Consider the following 20,486-nt stretch of genomic DNA (forward strand, 5'->3'; position numbering starts at 1 on the left):
AGGTAAATTTTTTAAAAAGAGAGAGAGTTGAGTATGGGATTAAAATGGTTGTGATATCTGTCACCTGTATTTATCTCCAAAAGATAGAATTTGATCTGTTACAGCTCATTAAATAAGTATTCTTTCTCTTATTGACCACTTCCTATGTGACTCTTCCCAAACTGCTTAGTCAAAGATCATCTTTCCAGATAGAGAAGATCTGAAAACACCTCTAATGTCCTTAAGTTTGCTGATTTGTAAATACTAAGAACCTAACAATTGCAAATTAGTACTTTTTAAAATCAGCTTTATTTAGTTAAAATTTACATACAATAAACTGCATCAATTTAAAGTTAATTTAAACATATATGTAAACCTGTGAAACCACCTCTGCAATCAAGGTATAGAACATTTCAGTCAAACCCTAAAGGTTCCTTTTGCTCTTTGGCAATCCAGCTTTTCCTCTGCCCCAGGCCCCAAACAACCATTGGTCTACTTTTTGTTATTATAGATTAGATTAGAGTTTTCTAATATTTTATATGCATGGAATTATATAGTATGTACTCTTTTGTTGTTGTTGTTGTTGAGGAAGAGTGGCCCTAAGCTAATATCCATTGCCAATCTTCCTCTTTTTGCTTGAGGAAGATTGCTGCTGAGCTAACATCTGTGCCAATCTTCCTCTATTTTGTGTGTGGCTCACCACCACAGCATGGCTTGACAAGCAGTGTCTAGGTCCACATCCAGGATCTGAACCCACGAACTCTGGGCTGCCGAAACACAGTGTGTGAACTTAACCACTACACCACCAGGCCAGCCCCTGTACTCTTTTATGTCTGATTTCTTTGACTCAGCACAATGATTTTGAGGCTCCTTCATGTTGTTGAGTGTATCAGTAGTTTATTCCTTTTTATTGCCATGTAGTATTCTATTATATGTAGATACATATTTTGTTTATCCATTCATGAATTGGTAGACATTTGCATCTTTTACAGTTTGAGGCTATTGTGAGTAAAGCTACTATGAACATCTATGTAGAAGTCTGTATAGATATATGTTTTTGTTCTGCTTGGGTAAATACCTAGGAGTAGAATGGCTGGATTATTATGGTGGAGAATGTTAAACTTTTTAAGAAACTGCCAGTTTTCTAAAGTGGGTGTACTGTTTCATGTTCCCATTAACAGTATAAGTTCTAGTTGCTCCATATACTTGTTCAATCTTTACTATTGTCACTGTCTTTAATTTTAGTCATTCGTATCAGAATGTAATGATATCTCCTTGTGGTTTAAATTTGCATTGATCTGATGACTAATGATGTTGAACATCTTTTCGTTTGCTCACCTGCCAACCATATAGCTTGCTTTGCCTGGATCTGTTCAAATTCCTTGCCTATTTTCTACCAGGTTGTTTATTTTCTTACTGGATTTTAAGGGTTTTTTATGTATTTTGGATACAAGTTCTTTGTCAGATATGCCTACTGTGAATATTTTTTTCTAGTCTGTGCCTTGCTTTTTCATTTTCTTAGATGTATCTTTAGAAGAGAAAAATGTTTTTATTTTTATAAGGACCAATTTATCAATTTTTTTCTTTTGTACTTCTAAAAGTTTACAGTTCTAGTTCCTATATTGAGGTTTATGACCCATCTCAGGTTAATTTTTGAGAATTGTGTGAGGTAAGGGTCAATGTTTATTTTTTAAATAGGAGTATCTAGTTATTGTAGCATCATTTCTTAAAATAGTTTCCTTCCCTCATTGAATGGCTTAAAAATAAATATCAATATGGACCCCTTATTCTGTTCTATTAATATATATTTCCATCTTCTAGACCTTATCACACTGTCTTATTCCTTTAGCATTGTAAGTTGTGAAGTCAGATAGTGTAAGTCCTTCAACTTGGTTATTTTTTTAACTTGCTTTCACTATTCTCAGTCATTTGCATTTCCATATAAAAGTCCTTATGAAATTTTCATTGGAATTGCATTGAGTCTATAGATAAATTTGGAAAGAATGAATATCTTAATGATATTGAGTCTTCCAATCTGGGTCTTCTTTAATTTGTCTTAGCAGTGTTCTGAAGTTGTCAGTAAAGCATTCTTTTGTTATTTTTATTCCTGTGTTTTACGTTTTTTATATATTCCTGTAAAATGGATTTTTAGAATATTTTCTATTAGTTTGCTGCTTAATAAATAAAAATACAATTTTTTATATTAAACTTGTATCCTTTAATCTTGCTAGTAGTTGTTTTTGTATATTCCCTGGGATTTCTACATAAACAATCATGTCATCTGCAAATGAGTATAGTTTTCCTTACTTTTGCCTCTTCCAAGTTCCATACTTCCTCCCCACTGCCCCGCCCCCAAGTTTTGCCTTACTGCAAAGGCTAGTACTTCTATTATAATGTTCAGTAGAAGTTTTTACTTAGAGAAATTTAGTTTTTACCTTGTTCTTGATCTTCAGTAGAAAGCATTCAATATTTTGACATTAATTATGATGTTAGCTATAAAGATTTTGTAGATATCATTGGTTATATTGAAGAAGTTTCATTCTATTCCTAGTTGGCTAACAGTTTTTTTAATTATGAGTAGATCTTGAATTTTGTCATATGCTTTTTTCTGCATATATTAAAATAATCATATGGATTTTTTCCTTTAATCTGTTAACATGGTGAATTATACTTAATTGGATTTTGAGTGTTAAACTAACAGTGCATTCCTGGATAACTCTTGCTTAGTTATGATGATTTATCCATTTTATATATTTTAGATTCTATTTGCTAATATTTTTAAGGATTTTGAGTATGATGTTCATTAATCTGTAAGTTTCATTTTTTGTAATGTCTTTGTCGGTTTTGGAGTTAGTATTATGATGGCCTTATAAAACAAGTTGAGAAGTGTTCCTTTCTCTATATTCTGAAATGGTTATATAATTTTGATGTTATTTTTTTCTTCGGTAGAATTCAGAAGTGAAACCATTTGGATCTAAAGTTTTCTTGGGAAGGTTGGTCCTAATGGATTCAAATTTTTAACAAATTCAATTCCATTTTTAAAAATATAGGGCTGTTCTAATTTTCTGTTTTATTTTGTGTCCATTTTGAATAACTGGATTTTTCAAGGAACTTTTTTATTGTCTTAAAGTTGTTCATAATATTCTCTTGTTATCCTTTTGCTATCTTTAGGATCTGTAGTAATAACCCCACTTTCATTTCTGATGTTGGTGATTTGTTCTTTCTTTTATCCTTGTTCATTCTATCTAGAATTTAATCAATTTTTAAAGACCTTTCCGGAGAACCACCTTTGAATTTGTTAATTTTCTCTATTTTTTTTTCCCCATTTTAATGATTTGCTCTCATCTTCATTATTTTCTTCCTTGTACTTACTCTTAAAATTCTGGTCATTGACTTTAGACTTCTTTGCTACTATAAACATTTAAAGTTATAAATTTGCCTCTAAGCACTGCTTCAGCTACGTTCCACAAATCTTGATATGTTAGATTCTCATTATTATTCAATTTGAAACATTTTCTGATTTCCTTTGTGATCTCTTCTTTGACCTATGGTTTATTTCGAAGTGTGTTGTTTAATTTCCATGTGTTTGGGATTTTCCTCTATGTCTCATTCTTATTCATTTCTAACTTTTCTTTTAGTCAGAGCACTATTCTATATGATTTCAATTCTTTTGAATTTGTTGAGTCTTGTTTTATGGCTCATCGTATGGCTTATCTTGGTGAATATAACAAGTATGTTTGAAAAGAATATGTATTTTGCAGTTGTTGGTTATAGTGGTGTATAAATAAATAGCAATTAGTTCAAGGTGACTGATAGTCTTGTTCAGATCCTCTCTGTCGTTACTGATTTGTTTCTAGTTGTTCTGTCAATTGCTAAGAGTGTTCAAATCTCATGTTATGATTGTGAAATTATATATTTATCTCTTTAATCCTATCAATTTTTGCTTTATATATTTTGAGGCTTTATTAGTAGGATGTCAAGAACTATGAAGGTTTTTAGACTTTACCCTATTTGAAAGCTAACAAGTTAGCCTGCCACAATTTCATGCAGGCTGGCAAAAGACATGAGACTTCTGGTTCAGAGACAGAGGACAGTTTATTATTCACAGTTTATTTCTCACAGAATATCATTTTTTGAGGGGGAAGGGTTAGTCAGTTCCCTAATAACTAATTCCCACAGAGCAACCATATGAGGTTTCAATGTTTTTATTTTCTGTAATGTTTTACATATGATCCCAGCTACATTTTCAGGGTTTTGTTTTTTTAATTAAAAGATGTTTATCTCTGAGTTCTTGTCTTCCTTAGCTTCTGTATTTACTTCTATCATCGTTTCTTTCTGGATACTTCATTTTCAAAAGTGTACATGTAGGGGCCAACCTGGTGACATAGTTAAGAACGTGGCTTGGGGTTCACAGGTTTGGATCCTGGGCCCAGACCTAGTACCTCTCATGAAGCCATGCTGCAGTGGCATTCCATATAAAATAGAGGAAGATTGGCATAGATGTTAGCTCATCGACAATCTTTCTCAAGCAAAAAGAGGAAGATTGGCAACAAATGTTAACTCAGGGACAGTCTTCCTCACACACACACAAAAAAGTGCACGTGTAGAAATGTGCTGTTTTTCACTGTTTATAAATGAGTGTCTCTTAAATCTCCCAGAAATGCCATTTCTGATTATACCAGCAAAAAGAATAATTTTTGGAGATAGAAGGAGTCTAGGTTTTTGCGATGTTTTAGTTCCAATGCTATTCATTTTTTCTTGAAGATTCAATTTGCCATCTCATGTCGTTTTCTTTCAACCTGGAGGACTTTCTTTAACATTTTCTATAGTACAGATCTGCTGGTAACAAATTTTTTTGGTTTTATTTTATCTGAAAATGACTTTATTTTTCCTTTATGGTGAAGGATATTTTCACTGGGAATAGAATTCTAGGATGACATTTTTATTCTTTCAGCACTTTAAAGCTATTGTTCTGCTGTTCTTGCCCTCCATTGTTTTGGTTAAGAGTCATTGCTGATTCAAATCATTGTTCCCTGTATTCAATCTGGCAGCTTTCAAGAATTTCTTTTTTTTCCTAAGAGCCCTGAATTTTGAGCCAGGAGATCTTGGGGGTTTTTTAATTTTAATTTTAATTTTTTTTAAATTTATTTTTATGTGTGTGTGAGGAAGATTGGCCCTGAACTAACATCTGTTACCAGTCATCCTCTTTTCTTTTTTTTTTCCACCCAAAGCCCCAGTACATACTTGTAGGTCATTCCAGTTCTTCTCTGTGGGATGCTGCCAGAGCATGGCTTAATATGCGTAGGTCTGTGCCCAGGATCTGAACTGGCAAACCCCGGGCCGCCGAAGTGGAGCACATGAACTTAACCACTCGGCCATGGGGCTGGCCCCAAGATTTTCTTTATCTTTGGTTTTCAGCAGTTTGACTATGATGTATCCAGGAGTGATTTTCTTTGTATTTATTTTGTTTGAGATTCACTGATTCTTGATTGTATAAATTTGTTTGTTTACCAATTTGGGGAAATTTTTGGCTCTTTTTTCCTTCAAATGTTTTTTCTGTCCTACCTTCTCTTTCCTTTCCTTCTGGGACTCTAATTGCACATATTTTAGACCTTTTGGTGTTGTCTCACAAGAGTGATCTTTCTGTGTAAATCTTACCATTTCACCTTCCGTTTTAAAACCTTCATTGGCTTCCCATTACAAGTAGAATGCAATCCAGACTCTTAACCATGGCGTTTAAGGCCTTATAATCTGCTCTCTCTCTGACCTCATTTCCTACCTGTTTTCCCTTTATTCACTCTTTCTACCATTGGGTTTTTTTCTTTCTCTGGAACATACCAGTCATCCCTACCTTTGCACTTGATGTTCCCTTTAGCTTGAATGCTCTTCCCCCAGATGTTCGTATGACTGACTCTTTTGGGCATCTGTGTAAGTTACCTCCTCAGAGAGACTTTCTCTCACTAGCTCAACTAAAGGCTGCCCCATCCCTTCAATAGACACATGCACACACGTTTTAGACCCATATCTCTTTTAATAGCTTTATTGAGTTATAATTCACATACTGTAGAATTCACCCACTTAAAATATATAATTTAATGGTTTTTATTATATTCACAGACACGTGTAACCATCAGCACAGTCAATTTTATATGTGTATCTTATTCATGGTATTTCCTAGTACGAAGAACAATGTCTGGTATATCATGCGTGCTCAATAATTTTTTCTGATTAGATGAATTCATTAGCTCTAAGATAATTTAGGCATTAGCCTCCAATAAAATGTTAGGGAAGTTCATTTGACTACATTCAGCCGTAGAAGTATTCTTTTACCAGAGTTGTGCTATTTTGAGGGCTCTCTAAAACAGCTTAATCCATGTCTTAGGAGTTATTACAGGAAGTTACAAAAACATCTCTTTTGATAGGATGAACGCAAGTCGTATACGCCTTTCCCTAAAAAAAAAATAGTCATCTTTTACTGACCTGACGGTTAGCTGAGGAACAGAAAACCTCTCAGAAATATTGCTTTGCTGTTTTCAAAAGTAATCTGAAATTGTTTGTTTGAATCTTCGAAATAGAGTATAGAATCTCTAGTACTTGTGTTAATTACTAATTAATAGTGGGTTATTCATGAGATTTTGGACATCCCCTTTCTTTGGATACCTTTCATGTGGAATGTCAATTCTGAGTTCGGTGAATCACATTACCCCATCTTCTTTATAGGCTTTGATGCGGCCTGGAAGAATTGATAGAATCATCTACGTGCCTTTACCAAATGCAGCAACAAGAAGGGAAATATTTAACCTGCAGTTTCACGCTATGCCAATCAGTAATGAGGTTGATCTGGATGAACTCATCCTCCAAACAGATTCATATTCAGGAGCAGAGGTAAGATAGTTTACCTCAAAATACCTTGATGGGGGCAAAGTGGTGGCTTGGGGTTATTAGCAAAAAAGACTGCTTGATGCCAACTGTCTTAAATAACTATATATTAAGAAATCTTAAAACAGGAAATGCATTACGTAACAGGTAATCACTAAATTAAATTGCATTTTACCTGGCCTCTGTTATATCTCAATTGCTTTTACCTGGCTCCTGTTATTTCTCAAAATGTATTCTTGAAAGAAGTAGCATAATACAGTGGAGAGAACACTGAACTAGAAGTAGAAGATTCTTCTGTTGGGCTTCTTGATACAGCAACTTCCAACCAATCACACACTTCTCTGACTTTGATTTCTTGACCTATCAAATGAAAATGATATATTACTTTCCCTACTTTTTCTCATAGAAATCATAAAAATGAAATTAGGGGGGCTGGCCCAGTGGCATAGTAGTTAAGTTTGCACACTCTGCTTCAGTTGCCTGGGATTCATAAGTTCAGATCTTGGGCGCAGACCTACACACTGCTCATCAGGCCGTGCTGTGACAGCGTTGCACATACAAAATAGAAGAAGATTGTCAGAGATGTTAGCTCAGTAACAATCTTCCTCAAGCAAAAAAGAGGAAGCTTGGCAACAGATGTTAGGTCAGGGCCACTCTTCCTCACCAACAAAAAAGGGGGTGGGGGAATTAGGATATCATGAAAGCACTCTGCAGTACAAAAGACTTGGCATTATCATGTTTTATCGTTCTGGAAAATTATCTCAACCTGCTTGTGTATTAACAAAGATTCTCTCATAAAAACTGTAAAAGAGACAGTCTGCCCTAAACTGTGAAAATATACTCTCAACAAGAACAGCAAGACCTCTGTGAAAATATAACAATTTTAAGTTTGGCAAATAAACATTTTTTCTGTCCTTAGCAACTCTTTACTTAGGCTGTTTTTATTTACAAAATAAAATTCCATTGTAATAATTTTGTAGCTTTTCTACATGCATTTCTTAAGAAAAATATGGAATATATTCCTCAACACAGAAATATCTTCTGAATACCATTGATAGGGATTTGTACTGGAAAATTAATACTTTTTAAAGTAACAAGTTGTAGATTCTTTTCATTCTTCTGAACTATCCAGCAGTCTGGGATTCCACATTCTGTTTTGCTTCCTATTGTTTCTATCTGTCTTCTGTAAAAACCGGAGAGATTAACATGTACTATAGATGAATTTACATGTGGAATTGGACTTAGTATATCATGCTGTCATAGCTAATAACAACCGAAATAAATCCCAAATCTATCCCATTGTTTTTTCTCAGCCATGAACTATGTGTATTTGATTTTCCCCCTTTAGTTTTTTAAATTCCACTGAGGGTGGGGCAAGCCAAGTAGAAAGTACCTTGAGAAGCAATTAAGCGTGTTCACCTTCAAGTCCTGTCTGAAACAGTAATCTTTATGAGTATCTCTTTGGCATGACCATCTATTAAGTTAAAATGAACATATAGTTACTGTTAACTGACTGCTCCAGCATTTCTAGAATTCGGTTTTTGATGTGAGACCAAGGGCTGGCATCATGTGTATGATATGTCGTTTATAGGAAACAGCAAGGAAAAGAAACCATAAATCTTTCACTTGAGCTGAGTGAAGTGGAAGAGCAGTTAGCAAGTATAAGTGTGTCTTTCTCACTTGGAAGTAATTCATGGTGGTAACATAGAAGTGCAAAACAAAAATCAAAGCCAGTGAGCTTCTGTCTGCCTGAAAGGGAAAAACTCATTTGGTGCCAGAGTTACTGTACCAGCTTGCTAGTTCTTTGTAGTACATGTCTTAGTCAGTCTAAAATATAAGCACCTTCATGTCTGATTAATTTTATATCAGATCTTCTAAAAATAGTCACAGGAAAAGTAGCAGAAAATTCTTTCCCTCCTCAAATTACATTTTTATCTCCCATAATGCTGGAGTAGGGGAAAGGTATCCCCCTGTGGTCCTAATTATAACCATATATTATTATACCTTCATAGACATTTATTCCAGGACTATATTTTAGTAGTTTTAGGGTTTTCAATTTGGACAAGACAGGTTTGTGCCGCTTTTTTTGTTTTGGGGGGATTTTCTTCTGAATATTTAGGCAATTCACTCAGGTGCCCTATTGTTTGAGAAGAACTATCATTCTTTTTGAAGTCTTAAAATTAATAAATAGGGAATTTAGGACAGATAAAATTTAGCTTCACATAAAATCTAAGATCTCATCTTTTTTCCCCCTCTTTCCATCAGAATAAAAATGGCACTGCAATGTTTGAAAGCCATAGTTAGTTTTGATTTTTTAAATAGTGAAACAAATTCAAAGCTAGAACTTTAGTCACCTGACTCCCACAGACTCAGTACCTTACCACTGATGTAACTAATTTATTTCTTCCCCAGGCTGAGGTCATATCCTTCAGTACAGAACCTACCACATAGTACATATTTAACAAATACTTAATAAACTGGAAAAAAAGGAAAAAAGATTTTTAAAAATTATATTTAGGACAAATAGACTTCCCATTCTCATTTCTCATAAGAGGAACCCTCATGTAGCAATGCTTCCTGCTACAGACACTGCCGCTTTTTCAGAGTTGGAATGTCTCTGTGGCCACTTTTGGTATAAAAATGAAAATACTGATAATTAATTGTCTTCACAGGAGAGTGGTATATTCAATGTTACATAAAATTAATTTTATTTAACTGTACACTATTAGCTATATGAACAAGAATTTGGCCAGGTGAGCCAAAGATGAGGAAATTGCTGGCACTCTGTTTTTTAGAACCATAAAATGTTTAACTGTAGTGAGTATTTTTTGTTTTTGTTTTTAATTAAAAAGTTGTAGAGAATGATTGGAATGGAGATGATGGTGTTCATTAAAAGACTGGGGTCAGGGGGTCACTTGTAAAAAATATTCTCTTTTCACCTGGTGCTTTATTTTGCCCAGTCAACATTGTTCCATAAAAGCTTCCACAGGCACCATGTTTGAAATAGCTCCTTGTACCTTGTGAGTTACTGCATTTTCCTTCTCTGGAGAAGGTATACAGAGAAATGAACCATGTTTTTTATCCTCAGAGGAGTCCCAAGAGGAAGTTTGTCGCCAGCTGGAAGGGGAATGTGGTCACTAGGGAGCAGCCTCTAAAGAGTGGCTGAAGCAGGCAGCATCCTTCAGCCATCTCTGCTGCCTGCCACTCCTCCGTGGCCAGAACCTCATTGTCTTTGGCTTCTTGGCTGTAGCTCCCAGTTCATGGAAAAACATGTTGGCATTTAAAAGCAGATGTGAATTCTGTTCAGGAGGAAATAATAAGTCTTTTTTGGTTATAGCTATTGTTTTCTTTTGCTTTGATTTTTGTTTTTTAAGTTATTTGTAGCAAATTCCACTTCATTTATTCGTCTTTCATCAAATTATCCTAGTTACTTCAGGAAAACTTTCATCTTACCCACTGACAGGAAATCAACAATCACAAATATATGCACATGAAAGCCATAACTGGACCCATTACGCATGTACCATGTGCTTGGGAACCGAGATGATGAATAAGATACATAATTTCCTCTCTGTGTAGGAATTTGATGACATAAGCCAACAACTAATATCTGTAAAATTTGGGTTGACTGCTTATTTGTATTTGGATGTTATCCTCCTTTTAGTCATTATCTCATTAAGTGAAATTGATAATGTATCTAAGAGCCAGGTATCAATATACATTTTATAAATAATATAGATGATCATAGCATTTATTTCACGTTAAGATTTGAGAATTCAGTTTCCAAAAGAGGCAATTTTAATGTCGCAATTGAGTAGATTTTTAATAAAATTGTAGCTCTTTTCTTTCAGGGTGGTTTTAAGCAAGTTATTTAACTTCTTTGAACCTCACTTTACTCATTTATAGAATATCTACATGACTGAAATTGTTCTTTTTTTTTTTTTCTGCTTTATCTCCCCAAACCTCCGCTGTACACAGTTGTATATCTTAGTTGCATGTCCTTCTGGTTGTGGGATGTGGGATGCCTTCTCAACGTGGCCTGACGAGCAGTACCATGTCCGCGCCCAGGATCCGAACCCTGGGCTGCCGCAGCGGAGCACGCAAACTTAACAACTCAGCCACGGAGCCAGCCCCTGAAACTGTTCTGAGTTAAATGAGATAACAAATGTAAAAGCACCAAGAAACAATGTCTGACACATAAAGAGTTACATAAACATTCCTTCCCCTCATCCTGCCCCCTCTTAGTTTACTATTTATATTTACCACTCAAGTATTGAATCATGTTGCTACAAGATGGTAATATGTTTTGCATTGCCTCAATAACCAGATAATTCATCTGAAGGCTAAATGGTAATTGAGTTTGCCTCTTACCCTTTTATTCAAAATATAAAAATCTGCTTAATATGGTGATTTTTAGTGTAATCTTATGAATCTAGCTCTAAAGTCTTTTTAAAGCAATTTGTTAGAGTTAAATACATTTCACATTGAGTTTTCAGAAAGCTTTAACTTCATGGAAATTTAGTCTATCTCTGTTTTACCAAAATGATGTGTCTTGCTCTGAGTTCTGTTTTATAGTCTGTGCTCTCCTGGGTTTAATAATAGCTGACGGTCCTCATGCCAGCTTTACATTAAAAAATCACCTTCCAGTGTGCCTCATTAATTTGAGAAGGGTTCCATTCACTGTACTTGAGCTATTAGAGCCAATAAAGGGAGAGCCTTAAATTACTTTTCTATCTTGCTGATTAACGTTCCTTCTGACATCCTCTCTCTTTTCTCCCACACACTGAAAACAGAAGGAGCAATTATAGCCACTTAGGATGTCTGTACTCTTCCTACATGAAGCCTCTTGTGACAATTTCCCCCAAAGTGAAAATCAAGAACAATGTACTATTAGAATCTGGCATAGATTAACTCCTTATCTGACCAGTCTAAAAACACATCTGAGATAGGGATAAAGATCCTAAAGCAGAACAGGACACCTTTTGGCCTGGTCTCAGACACTCGTTGTAGTGTAGTTAGAGAGCAGCTGCAGCAGTGTTCCTGTCTAGAAAGTGAAGCAGGGCACCACAGCACTTCGCAACCTCCTGTAGACGGCCTGCGACCTGCTGTCCTACCGAATCAGAAGCTGCCCTGTGGAAACATGCTGCTGTAGCCAGCCAATCTACTGTTCTTGTTTGAGGTCCTTATTATCTCTCCATTCTTCCTTGTGCATTTAGCCTAAAATTCTATATCTATACTCAGAATTTCAAAATACTCTTTACTTACACAACCTCCTGAAATCACTGCTTTGTCGTGAAACCATCGTGACTGTTCTAACTTTTGAACTCCTTTACACTGATTTCTGTTTTACTTGTTTAGTTTTTACCATATTTTGCCTTGTAGTTATTTTAATGTAAACAGCTGCCTCATCTCCCCAAACAAACTGTAAGATTCTCTACAGCAGAAACCAGGTTTTATACTTCTTGGAGTCCAGCAAAGCAACCACTATCTCCCACTCAATCAGTGGATGGTAATGTGGGATGAATGATAGATTTATGTGTGGATTCGAAGTCATTTTGCCAACCAAAAAAAATGTCAGTTTTAACATTCACTAAAGTGGCACTTTCTAGTTTTAAATGTCTTTTTGTATACATTATTTTTATGAGCACCCTAACTCTATGGAAACAGTGCTATAGCAAAAGAACTAGAGCCAAGCAAAAATAATTGATTTGTCTGAGATCCCACAGCAAGTAAGTGACAAACCCAGGACCAGAAACTGGATCTTTCAACTCCTCCTGAAAGACTCTTCATGATCTCTTCATGCCTCTGAGTCAGCAGAAGAGTCTTTGAAACTATTTCATAGATCCCTTTGACATATCTGAATCTCTGATAAAGGTTTGCCTGCTCTTGGGGACAGTGCCTTAGCAAACTAAACAGCAGATATGAAACATCTTTACATTTTTTACATGTTCTTTTCGTACAGTAGCGTTTAGCTATCTTGTTGTCACCCTCACAAAAATTGTAAGCTACTTTAAGTTAGAAACTATGTTTTTCTTTCTTCATTTACTGTATTCTCCAGGCATTGTGAGTAAGACCTGCCGTTCAGAGGGAAAGACATAAACAACAAAGTTCTATATATAATGTGTTTATATGGCATGATCTAATGATGTGCAGAATACTACTGGAGAAAGAAGAGAATGTGACTCACACAAGAGGGGATGGAAGGAGAGGGGCTAGTTAGCCAGAAGAGGGTAGTTGATCTGAGTCTTAAAGGGTGATAGGAGTTCCCCAGTTGGCTAGGGCTGAGAAGGGAGCATCCCTGGCAGATAGAAAGGCAGAGGTGCATAAAAGAATTTGGTGTGTTCTAGATCCAGTTAAAGGTTGAAATATGACTGGAAAAAGAGTCTACATGTGGAAGGAGTAGATGATAAAGCAGGAAAAGGAGGTCAGAAGAGTGTGAAGGACTTGGATATCATCTGAACTTGCTTTTCTCCTTTAAGCAGGGAGAACCATTGAAAAATTTATTAAGGAATGTCGTGGTCAGATTTGTGTTATTGAAAGATTGGTGGCATTTTTGTCCAAAGCCACCACTAGATAGCCTACTGGGCACCTTTATGTGAATTAGAAAAAGGTGCATCTTCACCCCACTTGTGACAGCTTCCTGCCAGGGTATAAGGCTTGTCAAGCAGAACATGAGCTTTCATGCATTTCCCTATTTCAATAAGTCCTTATTTGCCCCCTCAGCTGAGCATCCTTGTATATGCACAATCTTCATGTCTGTACAAGGCTGTCTCATTTTTGGCTTATCCACCTTTAAATATCCCTCACAGTGCCTCGCACAGTGCCTCATATAAAGGTGATATGTGTTTATTGAATAAACAAATTTAGATTTTAATCCAAGTAGATAAACTACTTTCTGTGACTTGAAGATTTGCCTCATGAGCTCTTGAATAAAAATGTATTGTGAATAGGATAAGTTGGAAATATTAAAGATGTCTTTTGTGATCATTGTTAGCACATTAAATCTCCCATGAGGTGCAGCACCTGATATGAGTGGCCAAAATATTCAAAGTCAGGCGGATTATGTTCTCTAACTATATTATCACTTGGAATTTATATAAGCTCCTAGGGTGAGTACCTTATTTCTGCAGGTCTGTTTAGTGGCTAAAATATGGTTACCCTGTTGTAAATGAATTATGCTAAAATTCTCCAGGGCAAAAATCAAAATGTACTAAAAGCAGATATTTAGACTGTAACTTTTAAGCCAGCCCTCTACCCCATTATTTTACAATCTACATACTAAGTAGTGAAGAGGTTTGGTAAAAGCCAAGATCTAGACTTTAGTTCCATCTTGACCATTTACTACAGTATTAGTTTGACCAAATCAGATATCATCTCTAGAGCTCAGTTCTCATATTTTAATAAGGGGGTGGGAATATGGTCCCTATGATCCTTTCTAGTGCTAAAAGTCTGTGTGGTTATATACCTGTCATAGATTAAATTAATTGTATAAGGAATCCCTTAGAGGTTGGACCTCCAGGGACATATAACGTAGTTTTATTTTCCTCACAATGCTTCTAGAAACCTGGGATCTTGGAATCTTGGTCAGTGTCTCTAAATACTTCCTACTGTGGCCTAGAGATCCTAATCATGGCACCAGAGGAACAGGAACCTTGAAAGACTGACAGCATATAGAAATCGGGTTTTAATAAAATTCTCCTTAGCAAACTTTAACAATTTTCCATGGAATGGAAATGAAAGTTTTACCTGTTCAAAGATCCCAAGGCCCACTGATTTTTTTTCTGAGACCTTTAGTTATTCTGCTTTTCAACTTCCTTAAGAATAGCTAGTTAAGTTCAATTTCTGATTCTGAAGGCATTAGGATAAAAAGTGTTATAAAATGGAAAAATGCAGCAGCACACTTTTTCACTAAAATCTTTATCAGGAAAGTAAGTAAAAGTTACAAAGTTATAATGTTGTTCATTTTAACTTACAGTTTTTAAAACTTGCAGTGTATGGAGATGTAAACATTCTCTGTATTTCTAAACTTTGACTTCTCCTGAAATTGGCAAAAAAAAGAACCTTAATTCACTTTACCTGAAGGCTATTTTGGATAGGATGTTTACACCAAAGCAAATCATCCTCCAGAACACCTTGTGCTGCCGTACCTGTATTACTGACTCCTTGCCAAGCGTTTAAAACTACTGTCAGATTACGAGAAGTATTAGTCAGAAAGGAAATGGATGCTGAATGAGAGGCTGGCTGGCAGCAGGCTTAATATAGCATTTTATAGCCGAATACTGAAGCCCCTTTATAGGGAAGCAGTATATCAAGGCAACAAGTTAGCCAAAATCTCCCTGATAATCTAGTCCCCAAGTGTGGTATCCAGGCTAAATCTGTATCTATGAAGAATTACTTAGGCCAATAGTAATGCTGAGTTAAGCATTTTAACATTCTACCTTGTTTCTCCTCTTCCAAATTCTCAGTCTCTCTGTTGACTCACGCTGGTTCTCCAGAGTTTTTGCACATTTAATCTGTGCTTCTTCAGTTTCAAAAGAATGATAAAATTTGGGGTTTCTACCAGTTTGAGAGGAACTTATGATTTAAAAAAGTATAGAGCCTGCTGTTTATTCTGTAGTGTAGATTCTGGTAGAGTTGGATATTTTTGTTTGCTTATTTGAGGTGATGGAAGGCTAATTACTAAAAGTAGTCCTAATTTATCTATACAGTCGTACTCTGCATAACAATGTTTTGGTCAATGATGGACCATGTATGCGACAGTGGTCCTGTAGGATTAGTACCATATAGCCTAGACATGTAGTGGGCTGTACCATCTAGGTTTGTGTAAGTACACTCTGATGTTCACACGATAACGAAATCACCTAACAATGCATTTCTCAGAACATATTGCTGTTGTTAAGTGATGCATAACTCTATACAAAAAGTATGCCACTAATATATTTGAAAGCTGTTTCTTCTTTGAAGAACATTTTGTACCATGGAGCTGCATTTCACTTAAGCAAATGGCTTATGGCATGAGAAATGACAAAAGCCAAGTCTGCCTATTTCCTAGCACGTGACGAATTTCCTTGTATGTAAATAAGGATAAGAAAGGTCTTTATACTTCATAGATCTCTTGTCCAGATTAGATGAGATAATTCATATAAGGTGCTTATCCTAGTAAGCACATAACAAGTGCTCAGTAAATCATTTTTGTTATATTTTTTGTAACCACCAAATCCAATTTGACCTCTAATATAAAAAATCTACAATTTGCTTAATTTTTCCATATTTTGTTGCCTTAGATTTTATGAATACTCATGAGTGTTTCATGTGTATGTCTTGTTTTTAGTTTTAATAGTGTATTCTTTAAATTCAAAATATATTTCATAGTTTCATGCAGCATTTATTTCAGCTGGTTTATATTTATAAACATCTGTAATCTCTAGTTTTATTTTTCCTTGTTAAAGATGTGTAGTATTTTTTACTTTTAAGTGTATAAAGTTAATGTTTCTTTACAGACTGTCTACATAATATCCCTATTTCAGGATATTTGTTAAGGTAATTCCTAGTTCCTTGTATACAACTTAATTTTTTTTAATGTAAGTTTTGTTAATTAAAAAGAAAAATATAGGGAACCTTGCAACTTTAGAAAGTTGAGGGTTTCTGTTTCTACTAGAATGATTGTTTAGGAAATAAGCACACCTAATTACTATGCCCTTTCATTCAAGTTGGGATTGAACCCAAGTGTTTGGGTAAGACTCAGAAATCTAATGCCAAGGACAAAAGCTTTGCATGTTTGGTGATGACATAGGGATGTTCTCATTCTTCATCCCCAGATGACAGTAATTCTGAGTTCTCAAAGGGGTCATTCTATTAAAATGTTACTAAAGCTCCATAAATTGTTCAGAATTGCAATACAGTCATTAAATTGTTCTTAAATATAACCTCCATTAAGTTTTTGGAATTTAAAAACAGAATCTAACCTTGCCTTAGGCTAGAAAGAAAAGTAGAAAGAATTATTAAGATTTGCACAGCTCTCTTTTTTTATTTTATGTTTTTAATCTTCAAATATGTTTCTAGTGTTCTTTAATAATGGCTACCTCTCTTTTTTCTATTAAAATTTGGAAAATGAGTTTTGCTTTTATATTTGTGGGAATGTTTCTCTGTTCATTTATGAGCAAAAAATGTTAGGTATAATATGCATGCCACTTATACCATTGTGGAAGTTCCAATTCATAAACTAGTTATTTTCTCTTCAGAATTGTTTTTAAAAAATCACTTAAACTGTTTTTAGCTTTTGGACAAGACATTCTTTCAATGGGAGCAAAAGCAGCCCCTTGGCACATTTTTATTCACTTCAAAAGAATCCTTGAGGAGTGGTTTTATATTTAAAAGCAAGAATTGTATTTAGTTTGCCTAGCATTAACTTCTTGCCAGAATCCTTAAAAATACAAAAGGTCAAGCAAATATTCTTAGATGTGAAAGAAGTAGTCCCCAGCATTTCTTTTTAGCTCTATCATAAACTTAAGTGTCAGAACTGGAGGTTAGGAGGGAGATGAATCCAAAAGTTGTCAATTTCGAAGTGCATTGGTCATAATGGGCATGAAATATGCTTGCATGCACAGGTTCACAGAAGCTAGTCTTATGTTTCATTTATGGCTTCTTTATAGTTTAATAAAAGATACTTATGCTATGAAATTAATATTTTGTACCTGCTGTATTCAGCACATCAAAACTTCCTGCCGTATCTAGTCTATTTTTGAACCCTACAGGGATATTTTCATGGGTAAATTCTACCTTCAGTGTTTTTAAATTATGTATTTTTTTTTCAAAAATATTTATCAAATTTTGGAACATTTATTATGTAAAGCAAGTTACATTAATATTTTCATTCGTTTTGTTCTTGTATATAATACTAGAAATCAATTATTGAGTTTTAGGGACATAATAAAATAACTCAAGTGAGTGGAAGATTTGGTCAATATTATACATTATAAATTATGTAAAAATTGGAACACATTGGAATCCAGTTTTAACATGAGCTAGCTTAATATAAAATCTGGTTTAACTTAGGCATGAGTTGGATGCTACCCCAGGTGGTTTATTGCAATTAGTACCCAAAGACCGCATTATAATAATTTTTTTCTGTAATAATGTCTTATAGCATAAAATAGTATATAACTATATTCTGTATTACCTTGAACTTTTATTTTTGCTACTCCGGTAGTGAGACATCCTGAGGACCTCCAAGGAGCCTTAAACATAACTTTACAGGTATTTGAAGAATCAGTTGACTTGCTGCCTGAACCATGTACATCTTTAAAGCTCTGTTTAAATGTAACTCTATATATAAACTGATTGTGCCTTATAAGCTAACCACCTATAAAGATTATATGTTTTCTTCTTTAATAGCCAATACTTTAGATGATAAATATATAATTCATGTTTATAGTCATATAATAGACAAAATGTAGAATAAAGTAAAAAAATGTATATTGCTACCATGTTATGTGCTTCATAGAGAAAGCCACAGGCTGAGTGAAGGAAAAAAAGAGAGAGAGAGATCTCAGTGCCTAATAAGTTGAAATTTTCTTTCTTCTTTTTCCTAATAGTAATTGGTTATAATTTTTTAAAGAGTCTGCCGTGAGCTGAATTCTGTTCCCACAAAAGGGAATTGAAAGGAGTTGAAGCCCTAACCTCTCAATGTTCCTTATGTGGAGATAGAGCCTATGAAGAGGTAATTAGGGTTAAATGAGATCTGAGGGTGGGCCCTAATAAGGCCTCAGGCATGCACAAAGGAAAGGCCATGTAAGGGTGCAATGAAAAGGCTGCTGTCCGGAAGACAGGAAAAGAGCCCTCACCAGGAATTGACCATGCTGACACGTGATCTCAAACTTCCAGCCTCCAGAACTGTGAGAAAATAAATTTCTGTTGCTTCAGCCACCCAGTTTATGGTGTTTTGCTAAGAAAGCCCAAGCCAACTAAGGCAGAGACCATTACAGTTCACATCATTATAGCACAGGTCATGTTATATTTTGGGTTTCTTTTTTCTAACTAATAAAGATAATTAATTTATAATTCGTAATTTCAGCCTGAATTGTCTTTGAGAATCAGATGATTATAGGCAGTTCCTAGTTTACCAAAAATGTACTGTAAGTTGCCTTTGAGAATTCAGAATACATTTATTTCTGGAAGCAATGCTTCTGTGGTGAATAGTTTCCCAGGCTAGTCCCCTGAAATTTATTATGCCCCTAGTATGGGTAACCTAACAGTAGTAAACATAAGTTTTAGATCCTGGAAGCAGAACATGCATTATTAGAGCCAACCAAAGGAAACAGGGAGATAATTTTTTTCTTTTCTAGGCAGAGAGCCAGTCCTATGCAAGATTAGATTAGACAAAGTTTGTCTTCACTTTAGCTCTTTCTATAGCTTTTCACCCTTCATCTTCAAAGTTCACTGCCCACCCCCTGCATCCTCTAGACCTACTTTTCTGAATACTTATTTTGACAGTCCCCATCAATTGTCTGATTAGAAAACAATCTGATTGAATCAATTCACCATAAAGCCAAATAATAAGGATCACTCCCAGAGGTATCTGCATTTTTAAAAAATTTTACTCTCCCAAATGAATCTCTAACTGGTAGATTTTCAGGTTATATTAAAAAAATTGATAGAAGAGAACTCAGAAATAATCTAGTCTGCTTCTGATAGCTTTTATTGCTCTTAATCCCTCTACCTTTTCTCCTCTGCTGACTTTCAAGATACTTAAAAGGGCTCAAGGTTCCTTGTAAAAAAGATTTATTCTACACTAGCAACTTTTACATAAAAAAGCATCCAATGGGGACCAGCCCAGTGGTTAAGTTCGCACATGCCACTTTGGTGGCCCAGGGTTTGCCGATTCAGATCCCGGGTACAGACATGGCACTGCTTGGCAAGCCACGCTGTAGTAGGTGTCCCACATATAAAGAAGAGGAAGATGGGCATGAATGTTAGCTCAGGGCCAGTCTTCCTCAACAACAAAAAAAAAGCATCCAGTGAACATAAAACTACTTACAACTTGCTGAAAGGACTTCCCGTCTTTTCTGTTGTGTGCAATTACATTTTCACATGGTTATAATCAAAATGCATGGTACATTTTCTTGTCTGTATTGTATTAGTCTACCCTCATCTTAAACACTGCTGTTGTATTTTACTGAGGCTTATTAGCATCAATAATAGGAATAGAAAATACTGTAGTAAGGGATTTTATAATTGGGAAATCCTTATATTTTAGAGGATAGTTTAAAACTTTGTCTCTTAAAGCGCTATGGTTCCTTGGGGTTGTCTCCAGTCCAGGGAATAGGAGCAGAGAAAGAAGACTCTAGAGTCCTTCACCTGGACTTCAGTGGGGAACAGCTCTACTTAATCTGTAAGAATTTGTTTGATAATGGAGATTTGTTCCTAAAAGAATTTTGGTTTGAAGACCCTAATTTAGGAGGAAATTCGTAGTTAAAAATATAAAAAATTGGGATTTTCTCACACAAGTACCAAAAAGAAAACTGAGTTAAAGAATAAAATTAATAACCAATTTCTGCCCTATGTAAATTTTCTTTATTAGACATTTTTATACAAAATTTTTGGAAATCTATTAGATATAGAAGGTATCA

At 35.1% G+C, this 20,486-nt stretch overlaps 1 protein-coding gene across 2 annotated transcripts in view; it reads left to right on the top strand.

The window, feature by feature from the left end:
* SPATA5 (spermatogenesis associated 5) overlaps positions 1 to 20,486 on the top strand; it is a 307,772-nt gene that overhangs the window by 233,185 nt on the left and 54,101 nt on the right. The window contains exons 15-16 of one of the 2 annotated variants that reach the window (XM_046657519.1): positions 6,700 to 6,864; positions 18,068 to 18,114. In XM_046657519.1, coding sequence (XP_046513475.1) covers positions 6,700 to 6,864; positions 18,068 to 18,070 — 168 coding nt within the window. In that variant the 3' untranslated portion in view covers positions 18,071 to 18,114. The remainder of the gene's footprint in view (positions 1 to 6,699; positions 6,865 to 18,067; positions 18,115 to 20,486) is intronic. The other variant, XM_046657518.1, reaches the window with a different exon arrangement.

Source organism: Equus quagga, chromosome 3 (assembly GCF_021613505.1).
Source record: "Equus quagga isolate Etosha38 chromosome 3, UCLA_HA_Equagga_1.0, whole genome shotgun sequence".
NCBI classification, from domain to species: domain Eukaryota; kingdom Metazoa; phylum Chordata; class Mammalia; order Perissodactyla; family Equidae; genus Equus; species Equus quagga.